Raw genomic sequence first — 23,920 nt, forward strand, 5'->3', positions numbered from 1 at the left:
GCAGCCTTTGCTGCATCTGTCAGTGTGAAATACACGCGTTAGATACTGTTGTTCTATTCTGTGTTTTAAAAAACACCCATTTTGGGCAAAATACTAATTTTTCAGCCTTGGCTGCATCTGTCAGTGTGAAATACACGCGTTAGATACTGTTGTTCTATTCTGTTATTAAAAAAGCACCCATTTTGGGCAAGATCCTAAATTTGCGGAGAATGAGGAGAGCGTCGAATAAGGGACGTGGCCCCGGTCGTGGTGCTGCTGGTGGAGATCCTGTTGCAGGGAGAGGATGTGGTCGATCTGTGCCAGCTACACACACAAGTTAAACAGCTTCCTCAGGTGCGAGTAGGCGACAGAACCTTCAGCGGTATGTGGTCGGGCCTAATGCGGCTCTACGAATGGTGAGGCCAGAATAAGTACAGGCGATAGTAGATTGGGTTGCTGACAGTGCCTCCAGTTCCTTTACATTGTCTCCCACCCAGTCTCCTGCTGAAAGATCAGAGTTGGCATCTGCAGCCGATGTCTATCAGTCTTTCCCCCAACTCCCTTGCAAATCAGCCAAGCAGTCTGAGCACTAAGTCATGCAGCAGTCTCTTCTGCTTTTTGATGACTTTGCTAGCAGGGTTTCCCAAGGCCAACAACATAGCCCTGCCCCAGAAGTGGAAGAGATTGAGTGCACCGATGCCCAACCAATTACGTTTCAAGATGAGTACATGGGAGGAGAACCGCAGCACGTCTCGGATGTTGACGAAACACAGTGGCCAACTGCTGTGGCTTTCGAAAGTGTGCAGACCGACAAGGAGGGCAGGAGTGAAGACTGGGTGGAAGATGATGTAAAGTACGATGATGGAATCATGGTCATGTGAGTGACGTGTGTAGTTCGGAGGAAGAGGCGGTGGTCACACAGAGCCACCAACACAGTAGAAGAGGGAGTAGGAGGAAAAAGTGGAGCGGCCGTCCCCTAGACAGTACACCTGCTACTGCCCAACGCAGCAAGGGACCAAGCACGCCAAAGCCAGCTTCAAGGAGTTCCCTGCCGTGGCAGTTCTTCAGACAATGTGCTGACGACAAGACACGATTGGTTTGCACGCTGTGCAGTCAGAGCCTGAAGGAAGGCATACACGTTCTCAACCGGAGCACAGCCTGCATGATCAGGCATCTAAGTGCAAAGCACGAGCTGCAGTAGAGTAGACACCTCAAAAACCAAGAAAGGTCTCTGGCTCCTCCTGCTTCCTTTTCTGCTGCATTCTCGGCCTCTTCATCCACCTCTGGAGTGACAGTGGCATCTGCCACCCCGCAAACTGAGGATCTGCCAGCAACACCACCATCTGGGTCACCAAGCATCTCCACAATGTCCTACGGAAGAGTTCAGCTCTCCATCTCCCAAACACTGGAGCGGAAGAGAAAGTACCCCCCTACCCACCCGCGATCCCTGGCCCTAAATGCCAGCATTTCAAAATTACTGGCCTTTGAAATGCTGTCATTCTGTCTGGTGGAGACGGAGAATTTTAAAAGCCTTATGGCAGTGGCTGTCCCACAGTACGTCTTGCCCAGTCACCACTACTTTTCCAGGCGAGCCATCCCTTCCCTGCACAACCAAGTGGGGGAAAAAATCAGGCGTGCACTGCGCAATGCCATCTGTGGCAAGGTCCACCTAACTACATATAAGTGGACCAGTAAGCACGGTGAGGGACGTTATATCTCCCTAACTGCACACTGAGTAAATGCAGTGGCGGCTGGGCCTGAGCAGATAGCAGTTTGGCGCATGTCCTTCCACCACCGAGGATTGCAGGGTGCTTCAGTTTGCCTCCTGTTACTTCCTCCTCCTACTCTGCTTCCTCATCCTCTACCGCCTCCTCATCCGGTCAGCGTAACACCTTCACCACCAACTCCAGCACAGCCAGGGGTAAATGACAGCAGGCAGTTTTAAAACTTATCTGTTTGGGGGGCAAACCCCACACCACGCAGGAGCTGTGGACGGGCATGGAACAACAGTACAATGAGTGGTTTGTGCCAGTCAGCCTCAAGGCCTGGTGGTGTGTGATAATGGGCGAAATCTCATAGAAGCTCTGGGATAGCTGGTTTGATGCACATCCCTTGCATGGCGCATGTGCTGAATTTGGTGGTTCCTTAAAAATTACCCCGATATGTCAGAGCTGCTGCAGAAAGTGCGGGCCGTCTGTGTGCGCTTTCGGTGTTCTCACCCTGCTGCTGTTCGCCTGTCAGTGCTGCAGTCTAACTTCGGCCTTCCCGCTCACCGCCACAAGGTGGAACTGCAGCAGCAAGTGATAGTGGAGTTTCAGCTGCAGCACACACGGGTGAGTCGCTCTGCGGAACAGCACCACTTCACCACCAATGACTGGGCCTCCATGTGAGACCTGTGTTTCTTGTTGCGCTGTTTCGAGTACTCCACCAACATGGCCAGTGCCGATAACGCCATTCTCAGCATTACTATCCCACTTCTATGCCTCCTTGAAAAAAAAACGCTTCTGGCGATGATGGAAGAGGATTTGGCACAGGAGGAGGAGGAGGAAGAGGGATCATTTAATAGGGTTTCCAGCCAGTCATTCACAAGTAGCTCCGAGGGTGGGTTCCTGCACCCACAAACGCCAGGTACACAATTGTTCAGCCAGGGCACAGTTCTGGAGGATGATGAGGTGAAGGAGGAGGAGGAGATGGAGGAGGAGGAACCGTGTTCACAGCAGGGTGGCACCCAAACCAGCTCATGGCCATCACTGGTGCATGGCTGGGGGGATACAGAGGACACAGACGATACATCTCCCACAGAGGACAGCTTGTCGTTGCCTCTGGGCAGCCTGACACACATGAGCGATTACATGCTGCAGTGTCTCCGCAACGACCACCGAGTTGCCCACATTCTAATTTGTGCTGATTACTGGGTGGCCACGCTGCTGGATCCCTGTTACAAGGACAACGTACCGTCCTTTATTCCATCACTGGAGAGTGATCGTAAATTGCGAGAGTACAAGTGCACGCCGGTAGACGCGCTGCTGGTGGCATTCCCACCTGACAGCGGGAACACAGTGGAAGCACAAGGTGAAGGCAGAGGAGGAGGAAGAGGTCGCCAACGCAGCTGGGGCACCACCAGCACCTCAGAAGGCAGGGTTAGCATGGCCGAAATGTGGAAAAGCTTTGTCAGCACGCCACAACAACCAGCACCACCAGCTGATATGGAATATCTTAGCAGGTGGCAGCGTTTCAACAACATAGTGGAGCAATATGTGTGCACACGCCTACACGTACTGAATGACGGGTCTGCCCCCTTCAACTTCTGGGTCTCCAAATTGGGCACATGGCCTGAACTTGCCCTTTACATTTTGGAGGTCCTGGCCTGCCCTGCAGCCAGTGTATTATCTGAACGTGTGTTTAGCACGGCAGGGGGCGTTATTACAGACAAGCACAGCCGCCTGTACACAGCCAATGTGGACAAGCTCACGTTCATTAAAATGAACCAGGCATGGATCCCACAGGACTTATCTGTACCTTGTGCAGAATAGACATGTATACCGGCCTTACCCAGCCATTGTTATACTACATAGCAATTGCTCATTGTTGTATTTTTGATATTTCCCACTCGTTTGGGGTGTACCATAATTTAAAAAAAGATATATTAAAACCAAAAACCAGTATTGGCTAACTCGTCCTCCTCCACCGCCGCTTCCACCTACACCGCTACGTCCACCGCCTCCTCAACTTCCTACTCCATATGGACCTCCACCTCATACATCAAAATTATTATTTTTTATTTGTACGTATTTTATTTTATGTCATTTCACTAATTTGTCTGTTACATTTTCGGGTGAAATTCCCAATTTTTTGGCTGTGATATACCACTGCTCTACCTAGTAGACAGGTTAATAAATTTCACGAAATTTTCTGTTACATTCTTGGGTGACATTTTACCATTTTTGCCGTGAATAAACCCCTGCTCTGCATAGGTGACAGGGACTTAAATTTCAAAAATTCGTCTTTAATTGGCCTTTTCATTCAATCCTTCTGCTTTAATAACTTGTCCCACATTTCAGCTTGATCACATTGCAGCCATTGACCTCCCTTGGATGGGGTCTCCCTTTCTCACGCTCCCTCTCTGGCGTGGAACCCTGATTCGCCGCTAACCGTGATCAACACGGAAGGAGCAGAAAAAAACATCGAAAGTTGATAGAGCAGATATCCAATTGGATCGTGGACATCACGGGGACGTGCGACATGGTGGAGCAGTATGTGTGCACACGCCTACACGTACTGACTGATGGGTCTGCCCCCTTTAACTTCTGGGTCTACAAATTGGGCATATGGCCTGAGCTTGCCTTTTACGCCTTGAAGGGGCTGGCCTGCCCTGCAGCCAGTGTATTCTCTGAACGTGTGTTTAGCACGACTGGAGGGGGTTATCACAGGTTATATTTCCCAATGTTTTGGGGTGTACCCTAATTTAAACAAAAAAATAAATAAAATAAAAAATAAAACCAAACAGCAGTGTACGCTACCTCCTCCTCCTCCACCGCCACTTCCACCTACACCGCCACATCCACCGCCTCCTCCACCTGCTACTCCACATGGACCTCGTCCTCCTAGATCAAGATTATTATTTTTTATTTTTATGTATTTTATGTTATTTGAAGTCATTTCCCTATCCAGATTTGTTTGCAGAGCACTTGCCATGCTCTTAACCACATTTTGCTGCCATTTGCAGCCCTCTAGCCCTTTCCATGACTTTTTTACAGCCATTTTAGTGCTCAAAAGTTCGGGTCCCGATTGATTTCAATGGGGTTCGGGTTCGGGGTCAAGTTCGGGTCAAGTTCGGGTCCCGAACTCAAACTTTTTTGTGAAGTTTGGCCGAACTCGTCGAACCCGAATATCCAGGTGTCCGCACAACTCTACTTCTTACGCTTGGAAAATTGATAACTTGCACATTTTATTATTTTTAAATGAATGCTTCAATTTAATTAAGCCAAATCTATTTATAATTTAATTGCTCACAAATGTCATTTCAATCAAGAGCTCAGCTAAACTATTCACCAGACCTAGATGCAAAAGGAAAAACAGCTTTCCGTATCATACTGTTTAAATCAGAATACTACGATGAACGATACCAGCTGATAAAAAAAGGATGTAAGCTTGTGTAAATTACAGTATTTCGTTTTATTTACATTGTACCATCAACTGCTGTTTGAAACAAACACAAATGACAGTGTGGTTCAGACAAGTGAAGCAGTGATTAAAAGATCCATTAGCATCCTGCCACTAAAATGAAGTCACCATGAAGTGAAAAATCCTAAATCCCCTTTCACACGAGCAAATTTTCCGCGCGTGTGCAATGCGTGACGTGAACGCATAGCACCCGCACTGAATACGGACCCATTCATTTCAATGGGTCTGTGTACATGAGCGTTTTTTTTAACGCATCAGTTCTGCATTGCGTGAAAAACGCAGCATGTTATATATTCTGCGATTTTCATGCAGTCCTGGCCCCATAGAAGTGAATGGGGCTTCAGTGAAAAACACATTGCAGTCCGGAAGCAAGTGCGGATGCAATGCGTTTTTCACTGATGGTTGCTAAGAGATGTTGTTTGTATACATTCAGTTTTTTATCACGCGCGTGAAAAACGCATCAAAACGCATTTCACCCACGCGGAAAAAACTGAACAACTGAACGAAATCGCAGACAAAACTGACTGAACTTGCGTTTCCCTGAACGCATCGGGACCTAATCCGTCACGCTTGTGTGAAAGAGGCCTAAAACTTCTTAATATACTTTGGGGGGCATTTATCATCCCCTGTATGCCAAAAAAGTTTACACTAGGCAGCAGATATGTATCTATATCACCTCTCTTTCTGGTGTAGATTTCCATTTTGGCACACAGACCTGCACAGATGCAGCACAATTATTAAGAGGCGTGGTGCATCGGATGACAGCAGGGGATAGATTAAGATTAGCATATGATATGCCAATGTTGATAAATGCCCCCATTGTGTTTCAGTTCCTCACAATTTGTAGGGTATCTTCTGAGGGAATCAGAATGTTCTTGTTTACATCCAGAAGATGAAAAAGTATTTTTGCTAAGAGTTTGGTGCCTTCGTGTGTAGGTAATCCTCTGTGAACTACGGTAAATAGCCTGAACTCCAGGCTCTACACGGAAGCAAACTAATAGAAGTTGGATTTTTTTTGTGCGACTGTCATGTCGCAGTCGCAGCATGTCACAGTACGACACCATAGACTGTCATTACAGAAAATGTTGTGCGACATTACTGCGACATAAATGTTGTGCCACACATGTCGCAGTGTAGATGTACCCTTTGGTTACACGCCAAATGTAATTGTGTAGCCGTACCCTAAAACAGGCATACACAAGGTATAAAATAAACAAGAGCTTCTATATTTATCTTTAATGATACCTTGCAGTATATAAGCAAAATAAATTGCTACAGTTCTGCATTAAACAAAAGTAGAAAAGGGCTGGCGAGGAGTTGCTTTCAATTCTGTGGGTAATGCATCTATAATGTGGCTAGCATTTTGTGATGTTATATCATATTTGTTAACCAAATACAAGGAAAGGTAAGGCCTCTTTCACACAGGCATCATGGATTTGGGCCGGATAAGATGGGGGTGCGTCGCGGGAAAATGCGCTATTTTTCCGCGCGAGTGCAAAACATTTGAATGCGTTTTGCACGCGCGTGAGAAAAATCGGCATGTTTGGTACCCAAACCTGAACATGGACTTCTTCACAGAAGTTCGGGTTTGGGTTAGGTGTTCTGTAGATTTTATTATTTTCCCTTATAACATGGTTATAAGGGAAAATAATAGCATTCTTAATACAGTGATGGAGGGGTTAAAAAAAATATATAAACAATTTAACTCACCTTAATTCACTTGTTCGCACAGCCCGGCTTCTCTTCTGTCTTCTTCTTTGATGATCTGTGAGGAAAAAGGACTTATGGTGACGTCACTGCGCTGATCACATGGTCCATCACATGATCCATCACCATGGTAATGGATCATGTGACGGACCATGTGATGAGCGTTCACCTCACGCATTGGACCCGCGCAGAAATCTTGCCTGTGTAAAATAGGCCTAAGAGTAGACACATCTGTGTTAGGGACGAGGGTCTCAAGACCACAAACTGGCCAATTATAGTCAATTATAGTCAATTATAGTCATTGCACAACAATACACAATAGTCACAATAAAAAAGTGAAGCATTTGAAATTACCTGGATTTCTGTACTAAATACTAATAAAATTTGGTCTAATTATTATCTAAGTATCAGTTAAGACAAACACAAACTTATTAACCCTTTCATCCCTGGAGTTTGTTTCTTTTTCGTTTAGTGCTCCCTGCCTTCCCAGAGCTATAACTTTATTTTTATTTTTCAGTAGACATAGCCATATTAGGGTTGTACTTTCCAATGCCACCATTAAAAATTGCATATGTTGTAGTGGGAAGCAGGAAAAAAAATCTAAAGGGGTGGGTTTGGAAAAAAAGCAATTCCGACACAGTTTTACAGGTTTTTTATTTACAACGTTCAATACACAATAAAACTGACCAGTTAATTTCATTCTCCAGGTCACTACAAATCTGGTGATACCTTATATGGGCAGTTTTTCTTTGTTTTGATACTGATAAAAGAATAAAAACCTTGAAAAACATCAGTTTTATACCTTCATCGCCATATTCTGACCCCTATAACTGGTTAATTAAGTGTATGGAGCTGTGTCAGGGCTAATTTCTTGTGGGGTGATCTGTACTTTTCATTGATATGATTCTGTGGTGTGTATGACGTTTTGATCACTTTTTATTTAATTCTTTGTGGGAAATGAAGAGACCAAAATCAACAAATCGGACATTTAGAATTTTTTTTTCCATTTCACCGTTTGCCAAATGGGGAAAATATTTTTATATTTTTATAGTATGGGTGATTTTGCATGTGTTAATACCCAGGATGTGTAATTTTTTATTTTTTTTATTTTGGGGAAGGGGGGTGATTAGAATTTTTATATATATATATATATATATATATATATATATTTATTTTTTTTTAAAGCCAGAGACTGCAGTGCTGGAGCCCAGATAGGTGAGTTTGTGATACTATGTTTGGAGGGAAATAAATACTGCATACCAACTTCAAAATCCTCATTCATACTGTGACACATTGGAGTTTTACCAAATCAGTATCCTACAGTATGCTGGGCTGACATAGTATATGCATAAATATGTCCAAGATTATATGTTTGTTACAGCAGTGGGAGTAGAACCACTGTGCCAATCAAATTCGACTTTCGGCTAAACTTGTTATCCTGGCAGTTCCCTGGATTTCACTCTTTAACCCCTATACAGGAATCTGGACTTTGCTGCAGGATATGCACTAGGCTGCTACCTCTTGAAGTAGCCTCTTTGTGGTTGGATGCTGTTTCATGTGGATCAAGAGACATCATTTCATACAAAACTCATAGTAACAAGCCAAAGTCAGAGTAGACAGAGTACGTGCAAAACCGTGAAAGATATCAAAAGTCAGTGCAGGCAAAGAAGGGTCAGTACAGTAAACAAGGCATTGGTCAGGTCAAGCCGCAAAGAATCAGAAATCAGGCAGTGGTCGGTACACAGGAACTCAAATGGAACAACATACTCTCGCAGGAACTAGCAAGCTACCCATACACATATTGCTCAGGCCCCCTTTCCTAGGGGAAGGTGCCTTAAGTATCCTGAAGTAGCCAGCCATGAATTGGGGAGAAATTAAAATAATTTTTTATACTTAATAATCCATCAGCCCCCAAATTGATAGTATGGGATACGATGAAAGCTTTCTTAAGAGGATTACTGATATCTGACATAAATAAAAAATAAAATGAATCCAAGTTCACCGTACATAAATTAATAGCGGAGGTAGAAGCAACAGAAGCGGAGTACATTGTTACTCCGGATGTGACAATGGAAAAGAGATGGCGGGAGGCACAGCAAAAACTGAATGACAATCTATTACTAACTGCACAAAATAAAAGTTTTTTTTCAGAAACAATCCTACTATGAAGAAGGAAAAAAGGCAGGCAGATTGTTAGCGATAATCTCTAAAGCCCAACAACAAACAGCATACATAGCGGCCCTTAGAGATAGGGAGGGGAACATACACACATCACCAGAGCATATACTCAGAATCATGCACTCATTTTACTCTTCTCTATATGAGGTCAAGATGTATGCATCAGATGAGGAATTGCAGGGGTTCCTACACCCGCTACATTTGAATACCCTCTCTGAAGAACAAAAAAACATGCTTGATGGGCCTATAACAATAAAATAAATGGAATTAGCCCTAAGTGATATATCCAATAATAAAGCCCCAGGCAAAGATGGGATACCGGTATAAATATATAAATCTTATGCTTCAACACTTCTGCCTCAGTTGTTGGAGGTATGTGAAGCTAGAGATTCAGGCAAATTACCACCATCCATGAATAAAGCCATAATTACATTACTACCAAAACCAGGTAAAAACATTTTAGAAGCAGACTCCTATAGACCTATATCTTTGCTTCCAGTAGACATGAAGATATTGGCAAAAGTATTGACGAATCGTCTAAATACAGTAATAACGTCTCTCATACATAATGACCAAGCTGGCTTTATGCCAAATATGTCCACAGCTGTGAATATTAAGCGTATATACTTAAATATCCAAGCGGGCCAGGTCCATGCCTCGAATGCGGCTGTCGCATCTCTTGATGCGGCCAAGGCATTTGATAGTGTGGAATGGTGGTATCTGTGGTCTGTACTTAAGAAAATGGGCTTTGGCCCTGAGTTCATAAAGTGGATACAATTATTATATGCTAGTCCTAGAGCATCAGTGAGAGTAAATAGCAATCTTTCAGATCCATTCCAAATTTATAGAGGGACTAGGCAAGGGTGCCCGTTGTCACCACTATTATTTGCAGTGGCAATAGAGCCACTAGCTGAAGCCCTGAGAACTACAGGCCTAGTGAAAGGCTTTCAATATGGAAATCTCACTGAAAAAGTCACACTGTATGCGGATGACTTACTGCTATTTTTGGAGGATTGGGAGACATCCCTCCTGGAGGCCATTAAGGTTATAAATGACTTTGGCCAACTATCTGGATTAACCATAAATTGGTCAAAATCTGTCATAATGCCCTTATCTAACAAAGAGAATTCGACCCTGCTAGTTGTACCGGACCTCAAAGTCGTTACATCTTTTAAATACTTAGGGGTGAAAATATCTGCTGATACACGAGAATTTGGAGATCTAAACCTTTTACCTTTACTTGAAAGGTTCAGAAGTAAAATGCAAGTGTGGACTAAGTTACCTCTTACGCTGATTGGTAGAGCCAACCTTATTAAAATGATTCTCATGCCCCAATTGTTGTATCTTATCCACTATGCACCAACATGGATCCCACTCAGGTTCTTCTATAAGGGCAATGCGAAGTATCCCACGCATAAAATTAGCTTTACCAGATCCATGGGTATATTATGTCGTGACCCAACTACAACATATCAGGGGCCGGGTAGACAGTGAAAACCTAAACAAGACGGGGAGGATTGTGAAGCATCTGATAGGAAAACAATGTCTACTATCAGCCTTAGAGGATGGTACCTTCTATAATAGAAGTACGCAATACCAGATACTAGGTGTGATACACAAAATATGGTGGAAAGCCAGGTCCATGGCTAAAATAACTGTATATACATTATATACGCCAATATAGCCAAACTATATGTATAAAGAAATAGGCAAAGTATCAGAAATGAAGATGTGGGAGCAATATGGTCTTAATAGGATGGCTCATTCACTGAGGAAGGGGCAATGTGAAGCCCCGAAACGCGTTTGATCCAAGACCCCCAGCCTATCTCCAATCGAACCCGTGTCATACCAAGTGTGGAATTTCATCCAGGCTGACGCCACAGAACCGGAAAACTGTCTAAGAGAACCTGGCACGCTAAGTCATCAGGAGCTCGAATCTCTTAAACAAACTGAGAACGAGCACACTCCTTTTTTACGACTGCCAACTTAATCCAGCGTGGAAGCAGGCAGACACAGGCTTGAAAGTCATCGGCTCTTGAATTGTACGGAGCGGTGCCCGGAGCCGTACTAAACCGGAGGCGGAAGACAACCTGGGAACAGCTACTGGGTGACACAGAGAACCGGAGCTTCAGTAGTGTTTATTACACACTAATAATTATCGAACAGTGAGTACTAGCGGGACGCCGCATATTACACCCACTGCAACATTAACATTGCTCTTTTACCGTTCTATTGAATTGGATCATCCATACAATTTGCTCCAACAGTAGTATCATTTCTTTGGGCCAGGAACCCGATTGTCCTACAAATTATCTGATACCAGCCGTGCTTTATTATTCGTTATTTTATTCTTATTTATTGTTTAATAATCACTATTTCTAATTTCTTTTAGGTTCTAATGCATTATTATATTCTATTGTTATTTTATTGACTTCCAGACAGTCGAGTTTATCACAGTGTATTTTATTGTATTTTAGTGATCCATTAAGCCATCAGCTATATTAATAAATACTAATAAATTTTGAATTTAGTAATCAGTATCGATTTTATTCGTGGTTCTACCTACAGTGTGAGTGCCCAGTATACCTTTTTATATTGTTTTACTTGTAAAGGAGGGGCGAATCCTTTTTTACTGTGAGCACCTCCACCTGTGGCCTCACCCACTCCTGTGCGTCTCATAAACTTCTATTCCAGGATGGCTCATTTATTTTCTAATAATACCCTAAAAGAATTTGCACAACTACAACAAGAATTTAATATACCACATAAATCATTTTATTTATACTTACAGCTCAGACATGCAATGCAATCACAAGAAAAACAAGAAAATATTGTTCAGGCACCAAAACATAGTATTATAGATCTTACCACAACACAGGGGAGCACAAATGGGGTGATATCCCTCCACTACAAAACTCTTATGGAAATGCAACACAAAAATAAGCCATTAGGATTGTATGGAAAATGGAAGTCTGATATTGGAGATCTGACTGAGGACTTATGGGATGAAGTAATGCAGAATTTTCAAATAATAGCAGTGAGTGAAGTGCAGAGGGTATCACAATTGTACTTGATGCACAGAGTATACAGAACCCCGGTACTGTTAAAAAAGATGGGATACAGAACTGATGACTGTTGCCCAAGATGTAATCGGCATAATGCAGACCTAATTCACCTAATGTGGAACTGTCCAAAACTTAGGAGATACTGGATAGAAATTGTGGAATTGATAAATACTGTGTTTCAAACAAATATAGATGTTACACCACTAACGTGTGTTTTAGGATGTGTCAAGGTACTGCCAGGAATGGCAAAGAAAAAAACTGCCATTATGCGTATTTTATACCAAGCTAGGAAAAGTATTGCACAACACTGGATTGACCCACAGCCACCCAAACACTGCAAGAGCTAGTAATAGGGTACATACTTTAATAAGGTTAGAAAGATATGTCTATCAGAAGAGAGGATCGATTAAAAAGTTAGAGATAATATGGTTCTCGTGGTTAAAATACTACAACACTATTTAAGAGTATAATGGTAAAAGTGTACCAATACTATTGTAAGCTAAATCAATCACTGCATGCTGGGAGGTATGGATGTTAACTATATGACTGGAGTGTGAAATGTGATTCTGAGGTCTGATAATGACGAATTAGAGGCCTGCGGTCGCATGAGACATGCAGAAGAGGGCATGTAACTGATGTATGGTATTACAAGATTCACCATGGAGATAATTCTGGACTTTAAATGGTTGCAGTACTGAAGAAGGGATGGGAGGGAGGGAGTGGGTGGGTAAAGGGGATTGTTATTGTAATATTATAATGTTTTCTACAAAACCTAATAAAAAAATATATGATTTAAAAAATTATATAGCCAGCCATAGGCTAGTCAAGATTAGGGTGGGTGCTGGCCCTTTAAGAGCCAGGGTTCGTGAACACATGCCCTATGGGCAGACTAGAAAGGCCTAGCTGGCAAGCTCACGCTGCAGCGTGTAACAGAACACGGGATTCCAGCAGCCGGACACAAGAGAGGCAGCGACGGCATTGAAGTAAGAGGAGAGGCATCTGTTCCTGTCCAAGGAAGCAGGATATCAGTGGGCACGGGCCACCTACATAACAATATTTGTATATTCACCGTGCTCTGAGGCAAGCCTTAATAGATGCCACTACAGAAGAAATGTGTTTTCATTATTGGTCTCCAGGGCAGTTTTGCTTTCCCAGTCAACTCCTGAGATTGCATTACCAGGGCTGAAAGGAATGTAACAAAGGGAGTCCTTGGATAGACTTTACAGAAAGTGCTTGAGGATGGTTGCCAATAATAGCCGACTGGGATAATAAAGGAGCTAGATTAAGGATCTTGCCAGGGCCAGTGCTATAATAAGGCAGACCAAGCGGCTGCCTTAGGGCGCAGAGGGGGTGGGGGGGCGGAAAAAATGAAACTTTTTTATTTATTTTTAAATACCCTGTATTTTTCGCCCCTGGATCTTATGAGGCAAATACTAATGAAGCGCTTCCATTTTGGAAGCACTTCATTAGTACCGGAGAAACGGGAAGCGGTGAGGGATCTGTACTCACCACTTCCTGGTCCTCCGCTCGGCTGTCTGCTGTCAACGGCTGCGCACCATGTGACCTCACTGTGCGCAGCCTTCACAGCTGACAGCCGAGAACCAGGAACAAGAGAGAGAGCACTGGTGGTGAGGAGCTGACATGGGGGCATGATGGCTGACATGGGAGCATGATGGCTGACATGGGGGCATGATGGCTGACATGGGAGCATGATGGCTGACATGGGAGCATGATGGCTGACATGGGGGCATGATGGCTGACATGGGGGCATGATGGCTGACATGGGAGCATGATGGCTGACATGGGGACATGATGGCTGACATGGAGGACTGATGGCTTACATGGGGGCATGATGGCTGACATGGAGGCATGATGGCTGACATGGGAGCATGATGGCTGACATGGGAGCATGATGGCTGACATGGGGGCATGATGGCTGACATGGGAGCATGATGGCTGACATGGGAGCATGATGGCTGACATAGGGGCATGATGGCTGACATGGGGGCATGATGGCTGACATGGGAGCATGATGGCTGACATGGGGGCATGATGGCTGACATGGGGGCATGATGGCTGACATGGGGGCATGATGGCTGACATGGGGACATGATGGCTGACATGGGGGACTGAAGGCTGACATGGGGGGCTGATCTGAGGCATTGGGGGGCCGATCTGAGGTCTGATTAACATTGGGGGTCTGATTGCTGGTCTGACCTGAGGTGCAATGGAAAATATTTTTTTCTTATTATCCTCCTCTAAAATCTAGGTGCGTCTTATGGGCCAGTGCGTCTTAGAGGGCAAAAATACGGTCCTCAAACCAGCGATTATCTGAAGCATACCAGGACCACACAAAGGAGAAGCCAGCTGCGAGGGGGGGGGGGTGGGGGGCCGCCAAAATGTAGCTTTGCTTGTGTTGGCAAAAATCCTTGCACCGGCCCTGGATCTTGCAGCTACACTTACAACATACACTATGCAATCATTTAGAGATTTTTACTTAGACAGGTGTATCGTACCCAATCTGTATTTCGAATGTAATATATGGAGCATAGATAATTTGGGTTTCGCACATCTACAAAGAAGAGTTAGAAAATAGACACTAAAGACCTGCACTTCTTACTGCAGGTATAAAACCCTTCTGGAGGAATATAGTCATGCTAATCCTTCTCGCCTCTTAATAAGGCCTCATACACATAACCGTATGTATTTTGCGGTCTGCAAAAAATGGATCTGCAAAAAGTACAGATGATGTCCGTGTGCATTCTGTATTTTGTGGAACGAAACAGCTGGCCCCTAGTAGAACAGTACTATCCTTGTCCTTAATGTGGACAATAATAGGACGTGTTCTATTTTCTTGCGGAAAGGAAATACGAAAATACGGAAACGGAACCGACACAGAAAGAAAATATGTTCATGTGCATGAGGCCTAAATTTGTCACATATTTTGCTTTCTGTGCACCAGAAGGGAAATCGAGGCAGGAACTTGAGTTGATTTCTAGTGTAAAGTGCACCAGTTTTCTGACACCCAGGCTGTTAAATAAGTTGGCTGTGGAGATCATCTCCCATTCACACCCTACTCACTTTTTGGAAAAGTGGCATGGGTTTTAGAAAAAGCTAAACAGTCACAAATTTTGTCTCAAAATGCGCAACATCATTTATGACTTTTCTACTGGTGAAGAGCTATAATATATGACCCCCATTGTGCTAACACACATGACCATGTCATGCAAGAAATCATCTTATTATGAATATAATGGTGGTTCCATTAGTAGGTAATTGGAAAAATAAAATGACTGTCATGTGCTTATTGCCAGAAACGAAGGCTATTAATACTCATTCTCTAATAATAGACCATCTTTCATAGAATATTAGTTTGAACTGTTGAACCTCATTGATCTTTCATAAATTAGTAAGATCTAACAGATTAATTCTTAATATGGCGGGCAGCTGACGTACAGAAAATTTTATTCACATGAGAAGAACCAACAGATGTTCATTTCTGAATTTTTTACTAGTGTCTTTCAGTGTATCATTCAGAGTATGTCATCAGAATAATAAGAGGGTCTTACAGACATCCTATTAATTAGGAGGGTACCTCTTTGATCCTATTCTATTAGTGAAATACACTATGTAGCATAGTGCTCAACTTAAATTTCTTAACTCATCGCGTTATCTTGAAACAAAAGCCATTGAAAAGCAATTGCTTAACACATTTAGTTGCATTTAGTTTAGAGAACATGTCTCATAAAGCATGTGTGTTAACCCTGCTACATCCAGATAATCCACACAACCCAGTGTAAAGAATTGATACAGAAAGAAAACAAGCTCCTGTTTTAACTGGGACTGTCATTTATAACCTGTGTGCTTCCACTACCCTGACACAGATGGCTGACACAGGTTTTTCTAGTATGGTACATAGATTTTTTATGGCAAGGCATCACTCTCATTGGAAAATGTGAAATTTTAGAAGCTGCATAAAATATCTATTCATTTTCATTTGGCATCTAGAGCAGAGCTTTGTTATATGCCAAGTGCTGATTAATATTGTAATGAAATGGCTTTTACACTAGAATCAAATGGAAAGATTTGTATAAAAAAAACTTGGAAATGCAGCACAATATTACACAATGCATCTTATTACTCACAAATATGTATTCCATTTATTTGTTTAAATAATACATATGGGGCTATGAAAGATGTAACAGCTTTGTGGTACAGCTTTGTCTTCCAGCATTCTATTCCATGCAGTATTTCAGCTTATGTATCTACTTACTAAACGCATTCATATTTTCACTGCAACATTCCGATTTTGGGTTTTCAGGAAGCATGGGGAGAATAAGTTGCCTTTCCTCCAGCTTCATAACGCTGAAATAGCAATGATTACTGATTTCTTATCCTCAGTCCGATTTTTCATGGGCCATGGTCAATAAGAGAGAAAAAAGAATCAGAAAGAGTTTTCTCATCACAGTGTAACATTGTTTTCATAATGATAACTTTATGGGTAGAGATGAGCAAATTTTTCCAAAATTCTATTTGCTGGTTCGCCGAAATTTTCAGGAAAAATTTGGTTCGATCCGAATATATTTGCGGAAAATTACGTTAAAAAAATGCTATTTCCTGGCTGCTGAGAGCCTTTATAGTGGTGTAGAACACTGTGCCTTGTAGTAACACAGTATTATTTCACCACCACAGCAAACTCCCTATGCATGTTACTGCAAGGCAAAGTGTTCTACACCACTATAAAGGATCTCTGTAGCCCGGAAATAGCTGTTTTTTAACGTAATTTGCCACAAATTAATTTTTTCCCCAAAAAATTGGCGAACCAGCGAATCGAATTTTTTAAAAATTTGCTCATCTCCCCATTCTGTCATCGGGCCACTATTGCCACTGTTACTGCTGTCACCCTCACCACTCTGTCATGAGCCCACAATTGTCACTGCTACTGCCATTGCTGCTGCCCCCCCCCCCCATTCTTTCATGGGGCCACTATTGTCACTGTTACTGCCACTGCTGCTGCTACCCTCCCCACTCTTTCATGAGGCCACTTTGTGAATTTTAATGATATTCCCCCTGCAAACTCTGTCATGGGGCCATGCTGCTGCTGCCCCCCTCCCAACTTTGTCATTGGGCCACTATTTTCACTGTTACTGCCACTGCTGCTGCCGCCACCCTCCCCACTCTGTCACGACCTGAATATTGGTGCACTCCACAGTTATGTACATGGCGATAAATTGTAGCAGAGTCTGTATTTTAGCAGTCTTCTATGCTCCCTCTGCACTCTCCCTGCAGTTTAACTTCCAAGACTTCACACTGAGATTGGGACACCAAGTGGAAAGATCATGATTAGTCAGAATGGCCTGGGTACACCAGATTTATAGCGATTTGTGACAAATGAATTCAGAAAAAATAGAATTTTTTGGTGAACTTCGGTGAAGCTGCTGAATCAAATTTTTCAAAACTTCACTCATTTCTAATTATTATTATTGTCCAATCAAATTGTATGGTGACGTTTTACACTTTATGAAGAAGTGAAACCGCAGTACTGGTAAAGTGCCACTGGAAGAGTTCTTCAACCACATGACTATAGGCACAAAATGAAGGGTGTACTTCATGTAAGGTGAAATGCAGTCTTTTATTTTCTTGCAATATCATGTACGTTATGTGATATTGCAAGAAAGTAAAAGTCTGTGTATTTCACTTTATATGAAGTGTGCCTTGACTTTTTGCACTTTGGTTCAACTGGATGCCTTCCACTGTTGCACTGTGCACTTAAACTGCTATATATCAATTCTTGTGTTTTCTTTTCGTTGATGTAGAGTGTATAAATTTTTTTTACATTTTTTGTATGTTTTTGCACTTGGGTCTTTTTTTATACTGACTAATTTTGATGATCCCTTATTTGGTTTGTCACAGGTAGAAATATATTTACAGTAGGGACATTTATCAAACCTTTTATGACACCATTATGTTGCCAAAAAGTTGCCACTTATGGCGCACCCCACATTTGTGCCATAATTTTTAATTTTTCACTTCTCACAACACTTTTCAAAAGTGTTCAGAAAAGTGTGTGGTGCTTTACTAGGAGGGGTGGGCCATCTAGGGCTTAATAAATTAGCTTTAATTTGTGCCAGAAACTGGAGTAGATGATAGCTCATAGCTGATGTAGATTTGAATCTCTGTTGTACACCTAGATGCGTTGACTACCTAGAAATGAGGCCTGTGTCTCTTAGGGTGGGTTCGCACTAAAGTTATGGCATTCCGTTATAGGCTCCATTTATACATAACGGAAAGAAACTGGAACGTTATGTGCCCCCATAGACATGTATTAGGATGGAGCAAAATGGAATGCCTCTTAAAGGCTTCCTTTTGCATTCCATCTGGGCAGTCCGTTATATTCCATTATAAACTGAACCTATAACAGAATGCCATAACGCTATTACCCACCCTAAATAAACCTGGTGCATTCTGTGCTGACAGACTTTATACTAAGACTGGTGTTCGCAATGCCAGTCTTAGTATATCTGCCCCACTGTATGTTTTTGTTACGTGGGGCGCAACGTGTGAATACACAACGTGATTCTTATCTATTTCTAGGTCCTGGACTATATTCAATATTGCATGATGGGCTGTTTTCTTTATTACTATTTTTCTAAATTTAGTAGAGATGTGCAAATCACTCAAAATCAGATTGGGGTCCAGATTTAGATTTAGAAAACTAAAATGTAAATTTTACTTCATATTCTGCTTTTGAAAAATGAAACCTGTGCTCTGATTGGTTGCTATGGACAACTAAGACAGACTCTCTTTTCCAAAATCTGCCACATTGTCTCCAAGATGTTGTCACGACAGGTAGGTAAGCGGGGAAATAACCAAACACGGGAAAACAAACAGAACAAACGACAAGGCCCAAAAGCTAGGGAGAAAAGGGTCACCTCCTAGCGATCCCTAAAAGCTTTCCCTAAACTGCTGTGCCCATGTGCATACACTAAGGGTGGATATGCACATGCCCTCGTGCCTAAAATCTAAACACCCTGGGCAAACCATAAGCAGCAGGGAAAAGGGAAGAGGCTACCTGCTTCTTCAAACCAGGAGGAAGCAAGTGTCTCCCTAGAGGCCTAGATAAAACACACAAAGGGAAATGAAGGAGAGGACTTATCTTGAGCAGAGCTGGAGCAGACGATCAACCAAAAATCAAGAGCTCCCAGGAAAGAACTATAACCCGCACAGGCCACTGGGTGAAGGAGGGATAAATAGCCTCACTAACAATGAAACCCAGTACACCTGAGGGAAGGTGTATCCAGCTCAAACCCAAATCAAAACAAACCAAGAAGTCAGACATGTGCAGCCAGTCTGACAGATCTCCGCACATTCACAGGGCAAGGCGTGACAGATGTGTTTTCCAATACAGTTTTGGTATAATCATATGAGTCATATGAGACAGACTAGTTTCTTCACTAATCTTTAGCTATTTGTGTGCATTTGTCAAGCAGAATGTCCCTAGCAACTATTCTCTTCAGCTCAAAAACTCATCGGCACTGAATAGAGGTTATAAAAGGTGCAAAATGATGTGGAAGAACAAGAACAACCTTTTCTCTACGAACTTTATTATCATAATCCTGGAGCGCCGATTAGCTAGGTAGGTTCGGGGTGATTACTCTTTATGCCCCCGCATGAACCCCTGCTCAAATTATCTTTACGTGATCCGTATGCCATCGCCAATCTCAGAGTTGCAGTCTGCATCTAGGCGTTTGAACTCACTAACCGTGCCGCTGATTGACCGTATGTAATTTGCCATCTGGCAACTACTTACTTATTCTGGGTCTGTTGTCACATAATAAGTGTTTATTTATCAACGCATTTATTTACACATATATCATTGGACTGGGCCTGCTATCGCCACTGTCACGGGCTACAGGTCCTTACTATACCTACCCCATATCACCCCCTGATGATCCCACTGCTGTGGGTGAAACGCGTCAGGGTGTAGGTCCTCTATTGTTATTATATTTGTGTTTATGTGTGCGTGTGTCTGTCTGTATATTTTTTATCCTCTTGGTGGACCCTGTACCTCCTGGCAGACTGTCACGAGGGCAGTATACAGGGGACACCTTTCTAATTTTCCGATTGTGTGCTAGTTATCCGTTAGGTTACCACTCTTCACCTATCTCCCTCCACTGTTCACTTTACTAGGGACAGCCAGGAGGTTGAGATTAGGCACGTGGACAGGGCGTCCCCACCATCAGGAGACGTCCCTGGGCTGAGGACCAGTTCAGGGTATCAGTGCTAGGGATTTCATTCCCCACCACTTACCCAGTGCATCTGGCTGGATACTGGCCTTTTACCTTGGATTTAGTATTTAGACCTTCTGTGTTTATGTATACTTCTACAATTCTTATTAAATTTAGTCATCTTATGTTATAATCTTATACATTTGCCTGTCATCATTGTTTTTAGTTTTTTATAATTACTAAATGCTTTCTTTTTGTTTTTAATGATTTTGGCCACTTCTGCTGAGTACCACAGTGGTCTCTTCCTTTTTTTGCTTTTACTGACAAGCCTAATGCAATTATCTGTTGCCTTCAATAGTGCCACTTTTAAGTAGTTCCATTTCTCCTGGACTCCCTTGAAACTGTTCCAATCTGATAGGGCAGGGGTACTCAACTAGTTTTATTGAAGGTCCACATACCTGGGTCTGCAGTCAGGTGAAGGTCCGAGCTGAACGCCAACAGTAAAGATGCCATCTTTTTAATGTCTTGCAAACTTTGTAGAACTATTTACATTCAGATTTATAATTGTTTTTAGTGTGAAAATTGGCATTTTTTCTCTTTCACCAGCCCTTTGAAATTCGGTACAAAGGGGGTGACTGCCATTCGAACACACTGGTGCAAATGCTCATCTGTGATCTGAGTGCGGTATCTGTTCTTCACCAGATTCATAGTGGAGAATGCAGATTCACAAGTGTATGTAGAACCAAACATAGTAAGGACATGGATTGCTAATTTTTGTATAAGTGGATATTTAGCTGGAATAACCAGTTTTGTCCAGAAGAAAACGGGGTCACAATCATTCAACTGAACTTTTAAAACAGCATCTTCTTGCAGATCAATTAGCTCCATCTGTAGGGTAGCAGAATTGGCCCAGGTAAAAGCATGATGGGCCTCAGTAGCAAAACGCCCAATGTTTTTTACCAGATATGGATTTTTAATACATAGCAAAACTTCTTGGCCAATTGTGAAGTCTTGGAAGCGACTTTTAAAATTGTCAATTAGGCCTTGCATGAAGTCCCCATGGTTGGAGAATACACTTTCTTTGGTATTTTCTTGTTGGCTATATTCATCAAGCTTTGGAAAATGAAGCAAATTCTCTTTAAGATCACTCTGAAAAACTTCTAATTTCTTCTGAAAAGCCCTCACTGCTTCCACAAGGTCAAAAATAGTTTGATTTTTGCCTTGTAGTTTTATATTTAAAGCATTTAAATGACTTTTAATATCTGCCAGGAAAGCAACGATTTCCATTTTGTCTTTGCTACTCATAAATGTCAAAAATGCTTTTGCTTTTTCTGTCTTCTGTTCAGCTAAAAACTTTTCCAGCTCTTTCCGTATAGTCCAAAAGCGTTCTAAAACTCTGCCCTTACTAAGCCACCTTACATTGTTGTGGACAAGTAGATCACTGAAGGCAGCATTGACATCAGTTAAAAAGTCTTTCAGCAGACGATGTTGAAGTGCTGAAGAGGCCTGGAGAAAATTAATCAGCTTCATAACATTTTCCATGACCTTTGCATATTTTTCTCCAAGGTTAGCACACAAGATAAACTGGTGTATTATACAATGGTAAGAAATTAAACTAGGATTGAGCACTTTCAAGCGTGACACCAACCCTTTCTCTTTTCCTACCATAGCAGGAGCTCCATCCGTTACAACCGAAATAACTGAATTCAAGTTAATGTCCCTTTTCTTCAGCATTTCTGTAATTGCTCCATAAAGATCTTCACCTCTTGTGTGAGCATGGAGGGCAGTCATGCCAAGTAGATCTTCACAAAAATCTTTTTGTGTGTCGTCATAAAATCTAACAAATACCATGAGCTGGGCATTATCAGTGGCATCACACGATTCATCCACAGCTAATGAAATGCAAACTGCCTTTTTCATTTTCACCTCAAGCTGGGAGAGCAGATCTTCTGAAATTATTTCAGTTCGGCGTGCTGCCGTGGAATCAGACAAGGGAATTTGTTTGATTTTTCCTTGAAATTCTTCTTTCTGTTTACCTTCAAACATGGCGTCTACAACTTCAATCATACATTCTTTAACAATCTCTGCATCTGAAAATGGTTTTTTGTGTCTTCCTAAAATCCAAGCAACCCTCAGTGATGATTCAGTTGTTTTTTCCTGCTGGGACATTGAACTAACAAGACGCTTAGTAGAAGCTTGATATGATGCAGTTAACGAAGCTATTTTTTTTTTTCGTATCTCAGAATTTTGTGGATAATTCTGTTCAAAACTTTTATGTTTTGTTTCATAATGTCGTTTGACATTACTACTTTTTATAAGGGCCATTGTTTCGTTGCATATTAAACACATTGGCTTTGGGTTGGCAACATTCATAAGAATGAAACAATATTTTGCAGTCCATTCATCTTTGAAATCTCGATTTTCTGAGTCTACTTTTCTTTTTTTTGATGTGCTAGCCATGGCTTATTATATTGTGTTTGTAACAGTGGACAAATGTGGTGTCTATCTTGCCTGGGGCAGTGATGTATGGCTGGAGGATACTAGTCTCCTCGGCCAGAGTGTGGCTTGACTGGTAGGGCAATGCTTGGCTCAACTAGGCAACAATTGTTGTCTCCTACAGACCTGCTGCTAGATTTTCAAGTTGTTTCCTGAGCTGTCTTGTCTGTGTTGCTCCTCCTGGCAGCACTTTGATACTCCCCCTAGCAGCACTCTGATGCTCGCTCTGGCAGCACTCTGATACTCCCCCTAGCAGCACTCTGATGCTCGCTCTGGCAGCACTCTGATACTCCCCCTAGCAGCACTCTGATGCTCGCTCTGGCAGCACTCTGATACTCTTCTGCTCCCTCTGGAAGCACTGTGCTACTCTGAAACTTTCCTGCTCCTTCTGTCTGAGCGTTGGTGTTCTATCTTAGGCTACATTCTCTCCCTCATAAGCCTAGGGCTGGATGATATGACCTAAAAATAAAATTTTGATGGTCTTTAAATATTGCAACAGAATGAGATAATAGTACACTAAGGTCTCCATTAAAAATACACACTTGCTTCTAGTGGTTTTTATTTTTGGTTCGCGAATCCCATGGATTTCACGTGTTTTTCACAAATTTTTTTGTTTTTTTATATGTTCTTACATTTCTATTACAACGGATATGTCAAAAATGTCAAAAAGTATGACTTGGAGCATACTGCATTTTAAACATCTCCAATGAACCAAATAAAAAAAGGTTGTCCAGTTTCAGAAAGTATCCGGACAACACTGAAGATTAGCCTGAATAAAGAATAGAATGGTACTTACCCTGCAACTCTAGAACTGCTGCTCAAGTTTTCCAATCTGGGTTCTGTTTTCTCAGCTGCGATGGTGATGTCATGTCCATAACATGTGATCACTGCAGCCAAGCTGGCCTCTTGGCTGCAGCGGTCACTTGTGAAGTTGCTGTTGCACACAAGTAAACAGAGCCTAGTAGGGAGAACCAGAACAGCAGTGCTGGATTTTCTAGGTAGGTACTGCTGTGTTCTTTATTGCATCCTATTCCTAAGTGTTGTCTGGTTTCTTATTCAAACTGAACAGCCCATTTAATGGCC

The 23,920-nt window shown here is 42.4% G+C and overlaps 1 protein-coding gene across 1 annotated transcript; it reads right to left on the minus strand.

Moving 5' to 3' along the window:
- Nucleotides 1–20,911: 20,911 nt before the first annotated feature.
- On the minus strand, nt 20,912–22,510 carry LOC120993779 (zinc finger BED domain-containing protein 5-like). Its single transcript, XM_040422251.1, has one exon. The coding sequence runs from the start codon at nt 22,508–22,510 to the stop codon at nt 20,912–20,914; it is 1,599 nt and encodes a 532-aa protein (XP_040278185.1).
- Between the last annotated feature and the right edge of the window lie 1,410 nt (nt 22,511–23,920).

Source organism: Bufo bufo, chromosome 3 (assembly GCF_905171765.1).
Source record: "Bufo bufo chromosome 3, aBufBuf1.1, whole genome shotgun sequence".
Classification (NCBI taxonomy): domain Eukaryota; kingdom Metazoa; phylum Chordata; class Amphibia; order Anura; family Bufonidae; genus Bufo; species Bufo bufo.